Source organism: Hylaeus volcanicus, chromosome 4 (genome assembly GCF_026283585.1).
Source record: "Hylaeus volcanicus isolate JK05 chromosome 4, UHH_iyHylVolc1.0_haploid, whole genome shotgun sequence".
NCBI lineage: Eukaryota > Metazoa > Arthropoda > Insecta > Hymenoptera > Colletidae > Hylaeus > Hylaeus volcanicus.
Window position 1 is genome coordinate 3,115,041 of NC_071979.1, and position 19,736 is coordinate 3,134,776.

At 37.4% G+C, this 19,736-nt stretch overlaps 1 protein-coding gene across 1 annotated transcript in view; it reads left to right on the forward strand.

The window, feature by feature from the left end:
- The window catches only part of LOC128875141 (uncharacterized), a 130,318-nt gene that overhangs the window by 2,774 nt on the left and 107,808 nt on the right, over positions 1-19,736 (forward strand). The window contains exon 2 of the mRNA XM_054120507.1: positions 6,815-7,040. Coding sequence (XP_053976482.1) covers positions 6,815-7,040 — 226 coding nt within the window. The remainder of the gene's footprint in view (positions 1-6,814; positions 7,041-19,736) is intronic.

A 19,736-nucleotide genomic window follows, 5' to 3' on the forward strand; every position in this document is an offset into this window, starting at 1 on the left:
TCTTATTTGGTAAATATTCACATTAGGACTATCTGTGATAAAAAAAAATCAGCCCAATCGCAGAGTACCTCGTTTTCTTCACCCTAACCCATATTTTCATTATTTAATCAAAGTATTTAATAATAATATTATCATTATTGAATATAATATAGAAAATTCAAAGAATCAGATTTGTACCGTACGAAACAAATTACAAAACGAAGTACAATAATAATTATATACACATACACATCGGCAAAATATAGTCATTGTTTGTTTACATTGAGAATCTTCTGACATTAATAGACTCAATTTGGAAATATTATTAGTTAAAATGAAATAGATGTTTTACATCGCAACAAAATTATTTCTTACTAAATGGTCTTCTTGCTACAACTTATTAAATCCGCTAGTAAAACCAAAGGTTATGAACAATATATTAACGTATAATAAAACTGTCAAATACTACATAGTACAAGAAACTACGATTCAATGCTAATTTTATGAATTTTCCTTATTTCAGTAAATGTAGAACATATTCTAAGCTTTATAAAATTGCATAAATTTGTTGGAACTATAACAAAACAGTCAACTATGATTTTCGATTGTTGTGAATTATCTAAATAATAAAAAATATTTTTCAAATAACTTTTTGTGATTGGTTCAGTCTTCTCCCATCCGTATACCTGTTCGTCGTCAATTAACCCTTATACCTTGTGCCTGCTAATGTTATTTTTGATGTTAAAGTGCATACAGTTAGAATGAACACGTTTATCGTGTGTGTTTGCAAGCGCGTAAAGCATGGCGTGGCGCAAAAAGGGAGATCCCCTCGAACGGTTGGCGATGTAGTATACTACGTAATGTAACAAGTATGTACAAAATGCCTGCCTAAGATTCACTCGCGTTCCGCGCAAATACGATCATGTTTCGCCTTCATTTAAACAATGTGGTTGGTTAATGATGAAGATACCTGCGTATGTATACACACTTCGGATACATACTATATATTTGTGGTCTGATACACGAAATCCTCTTTACTGCAACATCGTACAGTGGACGAAATTTGTATAGGGGCAATATGATAACGTCTCCATGCTAACCACGATTATTACGCTGACGAATCCTTTTTCACTAGGCAACATAGTGATTTATTTTTTTATATTTATCAATTATCTATAATATATGTCATGGTTATTTCTGTACTTTCGTACATTATTCCCAAAAATCTTTAACACATTAAGCGCTTGAACATTGTGAGAATTGAAAAGAAGATTGAGGATTGGAAGAATTGAAAAGAAGATTGAAAATTTTAAGAATGTTCACCGCGGGAGGAGGAGATATAAAGAAAGTATAGTTTCTTTAATTTGGATTTGCCGCGCTTTTCATGCTCCGCTGGATCAGTGCCCTCGATCGATACCCGCTAGATGTAGCGTTAAGTATGATAATTGGAAACGTCAGGAATAGACATCGAGTGCTGATTAGAAAGAGATGGAAGGAGAGATTATATAACAGAGCACGTGTGGACGATAATATACGGAGAGATAACATTAACAATAATTAGAAAGATATCTAGAGTGAAAATAGCGAGTGTAAATAAAGAAGCGATAGTAATAGAATAAAATTTTCCCTTGATTTACAGAGAAACTCATTATAGCATTTTGTCTTATATGTATACAGGGTGGAAGTTACAAAGCGTTACCGTCAAACATTTCCGAAAATATTGATTATACGCAAAAATGTTTCAGATCGGAAATGTATATTACGCAGAAATGTTTCAGTCAACTGTCTTTTTTATAAATGATACGTTTTTTATCCACCACCAAATAGTGCGTTTTAAGACGAATTAAACGACCTATGACTCAAGGTCATTCAAGGTCAAACCTACAGAGAAATAGATAAAAGGTTTGTTCGTTTTATTGATATTAAATTTCATTGATTTTAATGATTAAAGTATCAGCATAATTATGAATTACACAGATTGGTTTGAGATTTGATTTTTTTTCTCCCTTGGAATATGTGGTTGAGGGAAGATTAAAAGTTTTAAAGTTTTCCTTTTTAAATGAACGGTAAGTGTACCTTTGACAGGCACAGAATTAATTTCTACACCTTATACATAGACTACTAATAGAAGGAACAAAGAATAATAAAGAATTATTATCATTGTTCAGATCCAACAATGAATGCAGTAGTTGCACGCTTGCAAGTGTTAACGCGTTAAACGCTGAGTCTACTTTGTCTTCATTCTATTCACGCCACTTGTATGCTGCGAGCCGAAGAGATACGTAAGGTTACACTGTTTCAATATCTTCCATACTTTTCGAGATATTCGGCTGAAAAGTTTTCAAACAAACACCCTGAATAAATTCATTAGAATAGGAATCAGATTGAGAACTTCGATGGTTGGTAATTTAACGTAACAAAATGTCAAATACAGAATTAATTTCTACGCCTAATATCATACGAATGGAGGGTTAATATTCAACGAGGAATGCGTAGCCCCTGTTTAATTGTACGTCGGAATATGTAAGAGGAGACATTGTACATCGGGAAGCGTTAAAATAATTTTTGCACCGAAACAATATTTTCTATCTCGGACAACGTCACTGGGTAATTCAGCCGGCGACTAAATAAACGAACATTGAAATTCATGTACTCGTGGGCAACGCGTGCAAGGGATGCAGTCGCAGAATAGAGGAGACACTAACGGGACGCGAACGCGAGTCGGGTTATTTTTCCGGCATTGTCCTTTTCCCTTTATTACGAGAAGCTTTGTCCCTCCGCTTTTTGATACGAGTACACGTGTACACGTGTACCTTTATACCGTCGGCGACTGTACGAAATCTTAACCAAAGGAGCGATATCATTATTCCCGCGTTTAATCGCATCCCTCTCGCGACCTTTAACCACCGCGATATTAAAAGCCCACGGTCGGAGAAAACAAAAGAAAATAAACGCAGCGCAAACGTTTCTCCGGTTACGAAAAAATTGTTTCCTGTCGCGACGAAACGACCGCGTTAGAAACGTCTGAAGGCTCATCTCCAATTTCGAGGCATCGCGACGCGTCTCTCGCTAGTTTGCAATTTCAAACGTTCCCCGTGCAAAGGTTGACCCTTTGCATTCCACTGGCGCCGACACGGCGACGTACGTAATATGCACCTACACTCGGCTCGAGTTTTATACGTGTGCTCTACAATTCGGTTCGAGCTTTATTCGCGGTGCGGTACGGTTAGCCGAAGTAGTCGGGAGACACGGACCTTCGGATAAGGGAATTTTCGAATAATAGAAGATATTTTGTAATTTCTTGACGTTGATTTTCGTGTACTAAGTTGTCCAATAAGTTCCCGGACACTTGCTACCAATAAATCGTTTTATAATAATATTATAATCAAACAATAATTATTCTTCAAAATAAATGCCATCGCTTCTGATAGTTTTCGTCCATCTTTCTGCCAATTGTTCAACTCCGATTTGGATCAAATGTCATAAAGAATTTTAATGTCAAAAATTCAAGCATCAACTGTCCGAGAACTTATGGGACAACCTAGTATGTATTTCAGAAAAACAAAATGTAAATAATGATGATATAAAATAAATACTGAAATTATATGCATGGTGAATATTTGTTCACATTGTGACGATACAAAAAATATTTTACATGCAATTTGAACGTCACGGAGAGGCCCATGCGCTGCAATATATTTTTAGAGCAGAATTCAAAGTCATCGATGTTTTTTCGCTTCTAAATGCGTATTTTCTTTTTATCGCATTACGTAGCTGAGAATACGTTAAATTAAAACACGCTCAGATCTGTATAACGACATGGTTTTGAAATGATACATTACTCGAAATATTGAATTGAAATAAAAAATTGATGTCTACCGAAGGCCACAGACTTCTACAATGACGCAACGAGCGAGAACCTGTAAATGTAAACAAACATTGTTTATAACGAAGAATCAATAGTACCAGAGGACATTGAATACGAGATAGTTAAACCTTAGAAGCCTGATTTTCCAAATTAAATTGAAAAAATATCAATGTATTTATTATTTAAACAATTCTAACAGCTGCCGTTTATTTTTTTAATTTTTCTTCAAAAAAACATCATGCAATGGTAACGTACGTACAGCCAAATATTAAAAACAAACCAATTGTAAGTGTACAATTCGATTTAAAAGTTCGGTATCAAATTTGGAACTTAGAGCATTTCGAGGGTTAATACTTGTGCTCCTATTAATCCTGAGACATTTGAAAAGATAAAACAGTCTCTTATTATTCAATTCAGACGATGTAACGTCAAATAAGGTAAGAATTTCGAACATCTCCTGTAATATTACGAAGATAACTTAATAGAAAGTGAGTGGTTGAATACGATCAGGCTTCTAATTTCTTAGAAGTCACTCGTAGTGCGATCATAAACATATTTGTTTACATTTACAGGTTCTAGATCGTCGCAGTGTCACACAGAAGTGTACCGTATTCGATAAACATCAATTTTACGTTTCAGATCATATCCAAAATCATATTAATAGACACCTGAACGTATTTCATTGTTAACTACGTAATGCAATAAAAAGAAATATTAATTTAAAAGCGAGAGAACATTCATGACCACGAAATCTCCTTAAAAAATAAGATATTAACAAAAATATATATTGCAGCGTATAAATCCCTCCATACTGTTCCAATTGCATGTAGAATATTTTTTGTATCATCGCAATTGGAAGAGATATTCAGGGAGCCTGATTTAAGCATGGCATTCTATATAACTTTTTGACACATGACAAGCCTAGAAAATGGTACTCAGTTTTCTTTAGATTCTGCGAATCACCGAAAAACAGCGCTGTCTAAGGTTTCATTCTCTAGGGCTTTCACAGTTTTCCAACTAGTAGAAGCCTGTTGAAAATAATGTCAGCTTTTTAATGTCCGTAATTGTTAACCTGACGATACCATATTGTTTTTACTAATGTAGATGCACTTCATCAGTCTCTAATTATTTTATATTTCATTCTCATTGTCAGCACCACATCTTTCCATTACACCATTAATTGGGTGGCATTAAAAGGGGACACTAGGCTGTGTTGTGATAGGTTACAATGCTTCGCTAAATCCATACCGATGAATGCGATAAATCGTATCGTGTGCAGAACCCTGCAACGTTTGGACTAAGCGAACCTTGCGCTCATTTTGCTTCTCACCGTGATTTCTAGAATTCTACTAGTCACAGCTTAATAAAATTAGACTCATTATTTTTGTTATACTTCAAGCTTTAATTTAAGCTCAGTTGCATCCAAAAATGTTAACTTTTATGCCCGTGGTGGCTTTGAAAATGTACCGAAAAAAGGGTACAAAAATCACTGTTTCTTTGCACAAAATGTTCCTTTTCCAGAAAACCATTAAATATAGGCTTCTCAAATTTTTTATATAGATTAATACGACATCTGAGGGCATTTTAGTCGTTTTATTTCTCTGTCTAAAGTTGAAAATAAAATATGAAAAATCATATGCGCATGACACACAAGATCATTTTTCAGTACTTTCGTTTTTTTACAAACTGCAATTAAACTAATCAAATTTTCAACTTCACGCATCACTAAGTTGTATTTCAAACATCGATAAACAAAATTAAAAGAAGAAAAATGACAATCGGTTAAGTGACTTTTCAGAAAAGGTACAATTTGTGCAAAAAGAGACAGTGATATTTGTACCCTTTTTACGGTATCTTTCAAAAGTCACCACGATCATAAAAGTTAACATTTTTTGGTGCAACTAAGCTTAAATTTTATCAAGCTGTGACTATCAGAATCGGGGAAATCACGTTGTGAATCAAAACGGGCGCATCTGGGGGTTCTCGCGCTAGTCCAAACGTTCAAGCATCCCTCAACGTCGCGTCACGATCGAAAGGTTAATACTCGAGATGTTTGTTGATAAAAGCACAGAGACACTGTAAGCAATCACTCGCACAGGTAACGGTATCTCCCGCAGATGTGGGTGACACGCGGAGAACGTCTGGACGGTGGAAAATACGCGTGCGGTCGTCCAGGTGTTGAACCGGTGCCGGTGGCTCGATTCGCGCGAACCACCACCATTGTCGACGTCGACGTCGTTGCGCTTTTCAATGAACGACGCGCGCTGCGCGTCCCGGCACCGCAAAGCGCGTAAATATTTATCGCGGATAATCCGGAGCTGCGCGAGTTTTCCTGTATCGCGGCGTGGCCTTCTCACTCGGAACTTTTCCTCTCTGTTCGCAGCATCCCTGGCTCTCTTGCTCGCTCGCAGCGGCTCTGACCCTGAGGGACATTCCTGGCATGACGCGTAAGGTTTGTCCTCATGGCGAGAGACGAGGAGAGCCAGACGACGGGGCAGAGAAGAGCTTAGGCTGGTGAGCCACGGGGTTTCGAGCACGAAGTTTACACATTGTCATTTGGGACACGGTGAGACAGAGGAAGGAAACAACGACGAACGAAGAAAACGAGAACTCGGGAAAGCGAGAGGGTTGAAATAGACGGAGCGAAAGAGATCGCAGGGGTGAGATGCGAACGAAAGAGAGAAAAGTAGAAACGGAAAGCGGAAGAGAGCGAGGGCGAGGGACAGAGGGTGGCGGAGGAAAGGAGAAGGGAGAAATTTTAGCGAGGGGTTGGATGAAAGGAGAGTAAGCAGAGGCGCGGAGGAAATAGAGGAAGAGAGACGTCGGGTCCTTGGTGGACCACCAGGATCCATCCCCACGCGACCATCGTCTTCCGTGCAGGGGTTGTTTCGATGGAAGGGATACTCAGGGGAATGTTAGAGGGGTGGGGGTGCTATATAAGGCTGGCGTGAGGGGGGGAGAGCTCAGTTCGTCCAAGAGAAGCGTATCGTTCACGTCGTTTGGACGATCGTTCACGAGAATCCCACGGAGCACGGGACTTGTCTCCACACACGCACACGGACCCCGTGCTTTTTCCCCAACGAAAACGAAGAAAGCTTCTCTACCTGCCGCACACCGCCGGGACGGGGACTCCGCAGAGATTCAAGGTGTTTCCGACCTCTTGGCGAGCAAACAATCGTGGCGGCCGCAATGGGTAAGTACATCGTCGTCCAGCCACCTTTTTACATAACCTTGGATCGTGTTCTGGGCTATATGAAAGCCACACAATGACGAGGTTCAGCTGCTGAGAATAGAGAGAAACGGGGAACGGGCCTGCCGAGTGCGAGGGACTGGGTTATATTTTTCCAACGGGGATAGTTCGAAGGTCCGCGTATTCTTCGGTCCATCAGCGAGATGAATGGGATAGAAACCAATTTGGATACGCAGTTTAGCCGACGATAACATTTTTATTTAGAATATTACACGTCTCGACTTCTGCTTTAAATTTGATCGACGGTGCGATTTAAAAATCTAGATGAATCTTATTTGGACTCCGACAGGTTAAAATTGAGCGAAAATTGTAACTTTGGCCGTGCGGTTGATGTATAAGTTGACGTCCGGTTCATTATTCGACGGGGAGGGGGGAAAGGGTGGCGAAAGCAATAGTAATAAAAGTCAAGACTTTAAAATAATTGCCCGTATAGATATGTAATCTATAACTAACATCCAAGTTCGTTAAAAGAAAATGTTTCTCGGTATGTGAAAAAACAATTGATTTACACAACTATACTATACTTTCATATTTTTGCGCAGTTTTTGTGCGACCATTCTATATTTTAAAATATATACCTACGTAATTATAGACGTAGAACCTAAATCAGAGATCAAAGCGTGTGTTATTCCAAAATTTTGTTATCGAATAGACAATTGTAATTTGAACGAAGTAAAAGTTCACCCTGGAAGTTATGAATGTTATTCGATTACGCGTTGGGGGTTAATATCAGATGTTGAGATTCCCGTTTGACACGCGTCAGATTCCCTTCGTTGAGCGGAATTATCGAAGCCCGACTGGAATTATCGATTGATCGATTGAGCTGGACCCTGGCTGCCACTACAAAAGACGTGCGTAGACTCTCGCTGGGCTCGCGCTACACCCCTTAACACTCTTCGATTCTAGCCAGTTCGAGACCGTTACTTTTTTTTTCTTTGTGTGTGGAACGAGGTAATATTCGTGTACCTTCTTGTCTGTCGATAACGACAATTGTCGAACGATTTCATCGACGATATATAATAGTGTCGTAACCTTTCATGTTGTGTTATGAATACAGTGAGCCTCTACTTGCGCGTTTGTTGATTTGTTCCACAGTTTCCACGTTTCTCCCATTGTATGAGTACGATTAAACGATCTTAAGCAAACCGAGCTATGTGCGCCACTTTATACGAACAAAATTGAAGAAGAAAATATTTCTAGAAATTCCTAGAAGGTCTGGAGAGAATTCGAATTCGTCGATTCTTGAGAACACGGTTCGATTAATTTTTAGGGCTCTTGCCGAATCTCGATATTTGAATTTCTGTGTCGTCTAACGATAAGTCGATATAAGTATACAAACACTAATATACTTAGAGATACACTAATAGAGTTTATTATATATATATATATATATATATATATATATATATATATACACACTATATACACTAATAGACTACACTAATACACTAATAGAGTTTATTATATACATCTATTTACTATATCTATAATTAATACACTAATAGAGTTGTTTATATCTTGCAACGAACCGTACGTTGACTCGTCTAGGCTTGACCAGACAGAAGTAAATAGCGTGAGATTAATCTAATAATAGTGCTAGCGACGCCGAGAGGACGATTGTTATTTACCGTTAAATTTATCGATATTAAAGTTAATAATGGAATCCAATATATTTGATTGGCGACCGAAATTGGAAAACTCGCGTCGAAATTAACATTGTCGACCGAGGGCCATTGGAATGTTGTGCAATTCGGTACAGTTGATTGATTGCATTGTATTACCCTCTCGATTCGATGAAAAAATGGACAAAACTCGTACGGGTTATTTGAACTTAAAATAAGACCGTTTTTCGTGTGCTTTCAATTTGAAATTGACAGATGCACCGAATTACGTGTTTGCCGAATTTAAGCATAGCGGTATTTTCCTGGAAATTTTCCCGCGATCATTCGATTCCATTAGAATGAACCCTCGGCAGGGAACGAAAAGGAGACCTTTCCCGCTTTAAAAGTCTGCCATCGAGCGCCATTTAATCGTACAGTAGCGCGTTGTATCTCCGTGCAGCCCTAAACTAAATGAAATTTAGGGAACAAATCTAAAAAGAAACCGATAATTCAATCTTACTTCGCGAAGACACTGAAACAAACAAATTACGAATTATTTGAGAAGTTACATAAATATCTAATTTAGAATAATAAATCAGACATTGTGGACGTATATGTACCTAATTTAATAAATATGTTTTGTATTTAATTTGAATTTTACTTTTTGGACCGAGAAACTTTATGTCAATATATAACAATCAATTGAATTTGTTAAATCTCATTTTCAATTTGTACACTTCTAAATAGTTTTTAGTTTTCAAATATTCTACTATTTATCTGGTTAAATCGGTATAGGTCCTATTAATTATTTTGAATTTCTTTTGTATATTATAATTTCCTAATATTCTTTTCACACGAGAGGTTTACGGTTAATTTTAAAATTTTCGCTCAGAACGTTAAATGAATAAATCCCTTAACTTGTAACAGCTGCACCTACGAATATTTTTATAACAAACGTTCTATTAAATATTCTAGTTAAAACAAACGCCAGGTATACAAACTTTTTAGCTTCGCGAGGTAAATTTATGAAACATTTTACACGTTTATTTTATTTCTATACATATTCATGAACGTAAACGTTAAAAATACTAATTGTAAAATTAATTCAGCACAAAGGATATTCCTTTCTACCGATTAATTCAACAGCGAAAATGTTAACGGCTATTAACTCGATAGAATTTTATTTCATGACAGAGATTGTGTTCGCGAACTTTTATATAGTATAATATGCCACTGGGAACAGAATGGAATTCTTGTCTTGCGGGACAACACAACTGGTCGGTAAATAACAGCCAATGTACGTACTCGTTGCTAGGAGCGGCGGGATTAACGCGCGCATGTTCCACGCGTGATATAATATTTGCCAGCTGCGACAGGAAGTCGAGTAGATGAATATTTTCGCTGAATGAAATTGTCTGGCGTACGGAGCGCAACGTCCGTTTATAACAAAGTACTTTTGTTTCGTCTCTCTATCGAAGCGATTTTATTAATACGTCATCAAATTATTGAACACACCGAAGGAAAAATGGGTTTTTAAACAAACTGCAAACAACGAAGAATATTTCAGTATTCCATTTTTAAAATGTCTGAGACAAATGTGGAATTGGGTTGCTTCTTTGAAATAGAAAAACTTTCTTTTCCCTCAGCATCTCTAAGAAATTGATCAATGGCTAACTCCAAGGAAGCTTCCAAAGTCTCAACTGACCTCGAACATTTTCAGATTATTCAGGATTTATTTTAATCCTTTCAGTTATTCACTTTCGCTTCATTCCATAGCAAGTTTTCGATATTCAGCGATAATGTCACGTTAGAAACTCAACGAAAAGTGTTTAAATATTGCAATGTAGTATCCAGTGAGTAACTGTTTGCAACAGCTGCTGAATCTAAATGAACATCGCATGAAAACAGATTTCAACTTTTATTAATTTTATCTAGGCTTGGAAATATTTGATCCTATTCATGTAGCATTCCTTAGGTAAAATAATCGAACTTTTTTTATCGTGTAGCGATTTACTTGTCAGGGTTTATTTTATAAGTTTCAGTTATTAACTTTTGTTTCATTCCATAACAAGTATTGTCGATATTCAGTGGTAATGTCACGTTAAAAACTCAACGAAAAGTGTTTAAATATTGCAATGTAGTATCCAGTGAGTAACTGTTTGCAACAACTGCTGAATCTAAATGAACATCACATGAAAACAGATTTCAACTTTTATTAATTTTATCTAGGCTTGGAAATATTTGATCCTATTCATGTAGCATTACTTAGGTAAAATAATCGAACTTTTTTTATCGTGTAGCGATTTATTTGCCAGGGTTTATTTTATAAGTTTCAGTTATTAACTTTTGTTTCATTCCATAACAAGTATTGTCGATATTCAGCGATAATGTCACGTTAGAAACTCAACGAAAAGTGTTTAAATATTGCAATGTAGTATCCAGTGAGTAACTGTTTGCAACAGCTGCTGAATCTAAATGAACATCACATGAAAACAGATTTCAACTTTTATTAATTTTATCTAGGCTTGGAAATATTTGATCCTATTCATGTAGCATTAGTTAGGTAAAATAATCGAACTTTTTTTATCGTGTAGCGATTTATTTGCCAGGGGAATGAAATTGTCGGGTGTATGGACTGCGTTGCCCGTTTATGACAAATACTTCGAAAGCTGTGATATTAATATATCTGTTACCGAACTGGGTCAAACCTCGACGCGGGACAGGTTTCAAAACAAATATTTCAAGCAATCAAATGCTTCGACAGTTGAATGTTATTATTTCTGGGAACTTGTTCAAATGTCGGTTAGCCTGGCTTTGACCGGCCAGCTCCCAACGCTCGCGCAAATTTTCTTGTTTGTGGAAAATGGGCACGCGCCTTTTATACCTTAAAAGGCTCCGTGCAATCTCTTATGCGCGCTTTTGTTTCGGTTTGAAATGAAATTCGGCGGGCGAACAAAGTTAAACGACCGCTTTGTTCTCAATTGTGCGGAGCGAAATTTATTATTTCGAACAGATGGATCGCCATGGACTGAAAATACGATAGTATTTTCAAGTCGAGTTTAGTCAAAGCCGAGTGTTAGCCGCTCAAGGGGGTTTATCTTAAGCCGTTTGCTATTATAGATCGTTAATGAAGTTCCGAACGTTACCTGGGTCGTGCGAAATATCATAAAATTAAATGCAAAAGATTCCACGAAAGTATGAGTGCGTAATTTATGAAATATTTAAATACACAAACAAAATTTTATTCGAATATTAAACAACGAGTGGAAATACCTTGTTGACTCGCCACGTTTATTCGGTCAAATAGTTATTTGAACGAGCTTTCAGTTATCGAATGTGAAATTTAATTTTGTTCTGTAATTTAAATGGCCACTTTTATGTACAGATAACAAACGGAGTCCTGATACTAAATAAATCTTTAAATACATTATCTTTCTTATTTAATTTCTATGTATTAATTCTGTGCTAATTAATACACCTCTTTCGTAAATTTTATATTATACTAAATTGAAGTAGCGTATATTATTTTACTTTAAGAAATGAATAGATAATCGCTACTTCTTACCGTTAAAGTGATCTGTTAATTTTTTATTCGTTATTCGGAATTTTTATTTAAAAATTATCTCCGATGGACACCGTTATAAGTCCCGTTGAAATATCTTTCCCTTCAATATTTATTCGCGCCTCCCTTTCGGAGCAGCAGTTGAAAATTTCAGGTCGCGTCTCCACCTCGTGTGACTTAACTGAAGTATCCGCTTCGTAGGGTCACGCTGAACCCGCCTTAATCCTGTTAACCTATCAACACATCCAAAGCCTTTTACACCATACAAAGATATCTCCATTCTCAATCCCATTAAATCCCTCCATCCGGGAGTTTGGGACACGATGCCTTAAATGTCAAATAGAGTAATCTTTTATGGCGAATATTATTTGTAAAAAACGTGAATCGACGGCATACGCGTTATTATTTAGAGTAATTTTGGTTACTATTGAATTAAGTTTTCCTCGGAAAGACAATCACGATCACGAACAATTATGTAAAAATTAGAATTGATTAGATGAAAGTGAAATTGTAATTATTAGACTCCGGATCTTTATCCATTTATGGGAAATTTGAATGTGCGAGAATCTACAAAATGCAAACAATATGCAAGAATATAAAAAAGATTGAAAGTAATGTTCATGTTATAATATTTGCAGAATAAAATAAATCCCTATTTAGGTTTAATTTTTGTAGGCACGTTCGCGAAGATTTTATTTTGCATAAAGATCCGCAGTCTGGTAATTATGTAAAAGAAATATAGAACGTTAATTTACGTACATTACTTATTGAAGTAAAATTGAAGAATACTGAAAACGCTCGTTTGTATTAATATTTCAGTAAATTTGACTCTCCATTCAAACTCGTTAGAATTTGTAAAAATATTCCAAATAACGATTCTTTATTCTTAGTAATAATATTTGCACCGACTATCTAGGTTTTTAATTTTATATTTTAGTTCGCAAACATCAATTTCGATTTTACTTTAGACCTTCATCCACAAGCCGGCTTGCGCAAACACAAGTATTATTATAAATAGGGTGTTATAAGTTTCGACCCGAAAACGTTTCAATGCATTTCTCGTCGAAGCCACGAAAATTAAACAACGAAGGAAGTTACTTTGTTAAACTTTTACCAATGAAATAATTAACTCCTCTGGGTGATGTTAATGAAAAATCGATGTTTTTTTTTTTTTGCGAAGCTCAGCCGTGGTTTCGTTTATTCAATGGAGCAAGGTCTTTCGGCAATAACAATAAACAATATATCTCTGTGTCTGTGTGCGGGAATTAATAAGGAAACGGAACATTGTGCGTATTCAGCGATCAGGGACCTCTTTCTTTCTCTCTCTTTCGGTCTCCGTCCTCATCTTGGGGTCCCTTTTCATCGGGATTCCTTTTTTCTGTGCGATGGAAACGCGAAAAGCGTCCTACCGTTAATTAATACTAATATGACCGTGCCTCATTAACGGTTACATTCATTAAATATTCACACCACGTAGACAGCTTGTATCCAAGCCGCATCGATTCAATCGTATTGTGAAAGAGAGGCGGAACGAGAGCTTGTCATCTCTCCTACCTTTCAGGCTGCGTTTCCCTTCAACTCGCGACGAGGATTCAGGTGCATTCACAATGAAACTGACGTATCTCAAGGAACGGGCCGCGTTTCGTTTTCCTTTTTGCAGTCAGCCCGCGGTATTCGCGTCTAAAGGCAATACGAAAATCGATTCGAGAGTAAACGAAATAATTCACGGCTACGGTCTCTGTTTACTCGCTTTCGGTCGAATCGCACCGTGAAATTGAAACTGAAATTTATTTTCGGGATTATAAACTTTGAGATCGATTTGTTTGCGTTTCTCTTTGGCTTTTCAGGGCATCCGTGTTGTTGCCAGGAACGGACGAATTTCATATCCGGATGCAAGTTTCGAATCACGAGTAAAATAATGTATTTCACGTTTTATTCGGTGACGAAGTATAAGGATTCGAGCGACGAGTTTAAATTATACAGTTTCTTCGATTAAATTCGATATTTCAAATTTGGATTCCGGGGAGAAATCGCACGGAATGTTTTTCGAGAGTGTTTAACACGAGTGTTGCTATACGTTTTCATGGTGGCCACTGAACAGGGAATTTTTTAATAAGTCAGGGAAACAATAGCGGAATAAAAAGAATGTACACGAGCGAGTTGCTTATTTTAGGCGGAAAACAATTGCTTATTTCGAGACAATGCTATGCTTGTAGTGGTATCTCCACTTCCCAATGAGCAAATACATTGTTTTGTTTTGGTCGGAAATGATAACATTTCAGATCGTCTCATAATTTTGAAAACTTAACATTCACATCTTAATACGCATCTGTGTAAAATATGGGTTCAATTTACCGTTTAGTTTGCTAGATGTGATCACTTTAATTTCGTGATTTTACGTCGCATTTGACAGGAGGCTTTTGACAGCCGACAGGGAAAAAAAAATTGTTGTATCATACTTTTGACTGTAAAACAATTTGTATAATACAGATCGAAACCAAAAATGAATGGAAAGTAAATGAATAAGTGCTTGCTTGGTTTTTTAAATTCGTACCTGTCGCTTCAGTTATTGCACCGAATCCATACGTCTCGATACAATTATTTCAAATTTCTTCTTGACATTACTTCCATAACTCCTTTACGTTGGCTTAGTTCGCGTTATCGTAATTCTGTACATTACATTTACGTTAGTCTTGATTTTAGTATACGTCTGTTAGGGCCCACTGACCCCCATCTAGCTAGGGTACCTCGGGGTTGCTAAACCCGTACTGTAGCTGCATATTCGCATGCTACAGCCCCTGAGGGCATAAATAAGTGTAGAATAACATTTCAATTTCGGCATACAGACTTCTCTCTCGGCCACGTGGCAACGTCGCATATAAACATGGCCGGTGCGCGGTATTTTGAAAATGAGCAGGCGCTTTAACATTCTAAAACATGACAATTAAAAATTGTTTAATCTTATTAAACCTGACGAAAATTGAGAGGCGAAGTTAAACACTACGTTGGATAAAATAATACTTGAAACACTAATTACGACTGTAATGTTATCAATTACTACTTTTTTTTTTATTAGAAATCATAATCAAATAATAATTTACGAATTTGAATATAAAAAATATATCGTTATTGATACTTTCTTTATTTGAGTTTTGTTTTGACTAGTACAGTTGGGGAAGAACCGCCTTAATAAAATGATTAGACGCGTCCATGCGGAGTGCTTTGACCAGAAGTGCTCAGCACTGAAAAGATTAAGAATGAGAACTCTGATATAAGATATTCATAGGAAAGAAAATATTCTTATATAGGATTTGTAATTTCTAGACTGCGGATCTTAATGCATTTCCAGGAAATTTGAATTTGCAAGAACCTACAAAATGCAAACAATATGCATGAATATAAAAAAGATTGAAAGTAAAGTTCATGTTGTAATATTCGCAGAATAAAATAAATTCCTATTTAGACAGGATTCCTATATAAATTCCTATTATTATTTTATTTTGCATAAAGATCTGCAGTCTAGTAATTTCAAATATCGTCATAAAATGGTTCGTTACGACCAGCGAAAATTATTTGCAAGTGTTCGAGTACTTGGCGTCTTATCTACGTTCCAATGTGATTTTTTTACGCGATTCGAATAAAACGTTGACCATCTCTGATCGTCGCGAACAGAAGCCAATCGAGCACGGCACGAGAAATTCGCTGTAGCCGAAGCGAATCGCGAAGAAGTTTTGAAGATAGGAAATTTGTCTTTTCGTTGGAGAGAGTATAGCAGCTATGGTTCCGTAGGATTTGTCCCGTAGCCCATTAATCTCCTTTTTTGTCGGATAAATATATTGACCGTCCGCAAAGTTTGGACGAGGCTGATCGGTCTCCGCATTCGAAAGGATGGACGAATTCTTTGGCCCGGAATTCCGCAAACTTCGCTCCGAAATTGTTCTCCTCTCGACGAAGACGATTCCCCCGACGCATTGGAACTTGAGAGAGGCGGGAAGCAATCGATTTCAGTCGGAATAAACTCGAAAGTTTATTTAACCGTAGAGGAGGGGGGATCGGCAGTTCGGGACAATTGTTCGGTTCGAGCATTAAATAATATTCCGCGGGTTCGAAGTGGCCGAAGCTTATCCGGTAGCTGAACTCCGAATTAATGTCGTTCGTATGGAACGCGTGGGATTAATAAATAAAGCGACGACGTTGGCTTTTTCATTTAAATTCTCGTGTTAACTTCGTCGCTTTGCATGATTCATATTCTCCGGTGGATTAAGCGCAACCATGGAAACTATAATTTCCTTTATCGTCCTTTTCTCGGCGAATTAATTTCGTCTCGCGGGTTTCCTTTTCACGGAAACTTTCTCTCGCGATTCGTTTGACGAACCGTTTCGCGCGTATCGAGACATCGTTCCCCCCTCTGGTGTTCCACTTTTTCCGCGAGGAAACTTCGTTTCAGCAGGACCGAGGAAAAATAAACGAAAAGTTATCGGCACCGACGACTGCACAGTGCGTGGCGAAATAATAGCCCACCCAACGCTTTTATTTATATTTGTATACAACATAGTATATTTGCAACTCTCTGATAATTCCTCTCGTAAAATGAGATGACGAAGGTTGTAGAAGAAAATCTAAAAGAAGCTAAAATGGGTTAAAGAAAGTGACACTTGAAACGTTTGTGTGCCTTACATTTCATACTACATGCGATAACGATAACGATGTACGATACATCGATAACTGTTACGAGCAATTAAAATGAACTTCTCTCATTGGTAATTGTTATGAGTGATCAAAATGAATTTCTTTCATAGATAACTGTTTTGAGCGATCGAAAAAGTATTGGACACTAATAACTGTTATTTGTAACCAAATAATTTGAAAATCGATATTTTTTAATCATTTTATTCTTCCTTTTTTCCCCTTATATTCTGTGTTAATTATCTTGAATTTCAATAATAATCAATTTTTTTATTAATGATTTTTATCGTTGAAAATTTTAGAATAACTGTTACTTTTGGTCCCTGAAAAACAGTGTATTTCGACGTAAAAACGCTCTCTGGTTGACGCACGAAGATATTTGATAAAAATGGATTGCGATTTCGGGATAACTACTGCAGGAATTGTGAAAATATTCTAAATATCATTGGTCTGGCATTAATTGCATTTGTTATTCACATTAGCACTAGGTGTATAAAAATTACTGCCACTGATGTCATCTTGCTCACACTTCATACTTGTTCTCATGTTCCAAAAGTCAGAGAAAAGTCAGGGAATATTTTGAACCAATTTTAGTGGCGACCATGAATCCTATTAATTCTAAATACAAACATTCCTATTACTTTGACTAGGTATATAAATGTTCAAAACATTTTCGATATTCTTTAGGTTCTTTTACGATGAACTTTAAAATACATGTTACAGCGTTTAGTCCATAGGCTGGAACCTCTATTTCATGAAGCAAATATCCATTGAATGTTCACAGTTCTCGTAGCTATACGATTAGTAAATTGATCGATATTCCACTTGTACTAGTCGAATCAAGCTATATACTTTTATGCAAAGATTACGCGATAGTGTTTATCCAGTACAAATATTCAACGAAGTATAAGCGATAATACTTGAAATATTGAAGTACGATAAATATTTCCAGTACTGTACAAATGAAATGTAAATGTCAAGTACAATCAATGAAATCTAGAGCAAGAAAGGAAAACTGTTCCAAGTTTATATTAATTTCAATTTCAAATTGCAATAAATTTCCACTTGCACTAGTCGAATCAACCTATATACTTTTATGCAAAGATTACGCGATAGTGTTTGTCCAGTACAAATATTCAACGAAGTATAAGCGATAATACTTGAAATATTGAAATACGATAAATATTTCCAGTACTGTACAAATGAAATGTAAATGCCAAGTACAAATGTCAAGTACAGTGCAATGGAATCTAGAGCAAGAAAAGAAAACTGTTCCAAGTTTATATTAATTTCAATTTCAAATTGCAATAAATTTTCTAAATAAAAGTATTTCTTTACAAATAAAGTGAGAGCAGGTATTCTTTGTCGAATTATCCGAACGAGATTTATCGCTCCTTGCTGACGCGACGTCGTCGTCGTCGTTTAGATTCCCCTTGACACCGCTTTTTTCACCCCTCCTGGCGAAGTCTCGTTTTCCCGCGGATTTTAGCGCGTTATTGATTCCGTCGCATCGTCATCGCCGAATGATTTGTTTTATTCGGCATCCCTGAAATGTATACGGAGAGCCCCCGCGATCGCAGCTAGAAATCGGCGTTTCGCACAGGACGCTTCGCACAATGGCCAGGCCGCTGACAATGGCGTCGTTAGCGATGGCCTCGGGCTGCTGCCCTCTATCCCGCCGGCACCCTCTGTTCCTCACCCTTTCGCTAAAACACCCCCTCGCGCAGTCCTTTCTCTCTCGCACATACTCCGTTTCGTCCCCCATCCTCGAATCCCTTTCTCTCTGTTTCTTTCCGTGTATACACGGGCACAGTGTCTTGCCCCCCACCCTCTCGATCTTTCTCCTACCCTTACCACCTTCGTTTTCTTGAACTCTCCGTTTCTGTCTCACTCCTCCCCTTTCTGGATTGGCGTTTCTCCGATTCTCCATCCTCCTCTGTCCCTTTCTTGGCCTCCGTCTACCTCGTGGCAGTTTCCACCCCCTTGGTTAGCTGCATCTTCGTCCGTTCCGCGTGGCAGCGTGAAATGCAAACGTCCAGGTCCAAAGCCGACGAAGAGAAGCTTAGCGCCGGCGCTAACCGAACACCTACCATCTTCGTCTACGCTACCGACAGGGAGCAACCTCTGCCAGGCGATATCGTAATGATCTTTCCACGAGCTGTGTATCGCGTCGTGAACCGCTTGAGCAACCACCGTTCCATCGGGTACATCCTCCTCTTCTCCTCCCCCCCCCCTATTTTTTTCATTCCGCGGCGCAAGGAAGCAGGAATTTCAAGGGGATTTGAGGGGATCGCGTAGGTAGAGGCGGATTAAAGAATGTATCTTTTTCTTTTTTCGAGTGGTTAATTCGACGGTTGCGCGAATAATTTTACGCAACGTAATTTGATTAACGAGTAGAGCAAAGGCATTTTCTGGCCGTGGTGATTAATCCGGGGAGAGTAACCCGGAAATTATTTTAATTAGTTCTGCGTTGGTGTATCGTCGAGATGTCCAACGTTCGCTGAGTTTCTCTAGCCGGGTATATTTGCCACGACTCGAGTATTCGTTTGTCCTATATGATTCCCTGTGTAAGGACTTTTTATAAATACCTGATAACGAATCAAATTTGTTGTGCTGTGATCTTTTCAAAATACGAGGATTAAGCGCAGTACGTTGCTCTATGTGCTATTCGATATTTCATTAGCATTATCGAATTTTTGCTGGATTTTTGTTGCTGATCCGTGGTACAATTTTTTATTTATAGTTTCAAGAATGATAAATTCTTTGAGATTTTATTTTATCTTCTGATGA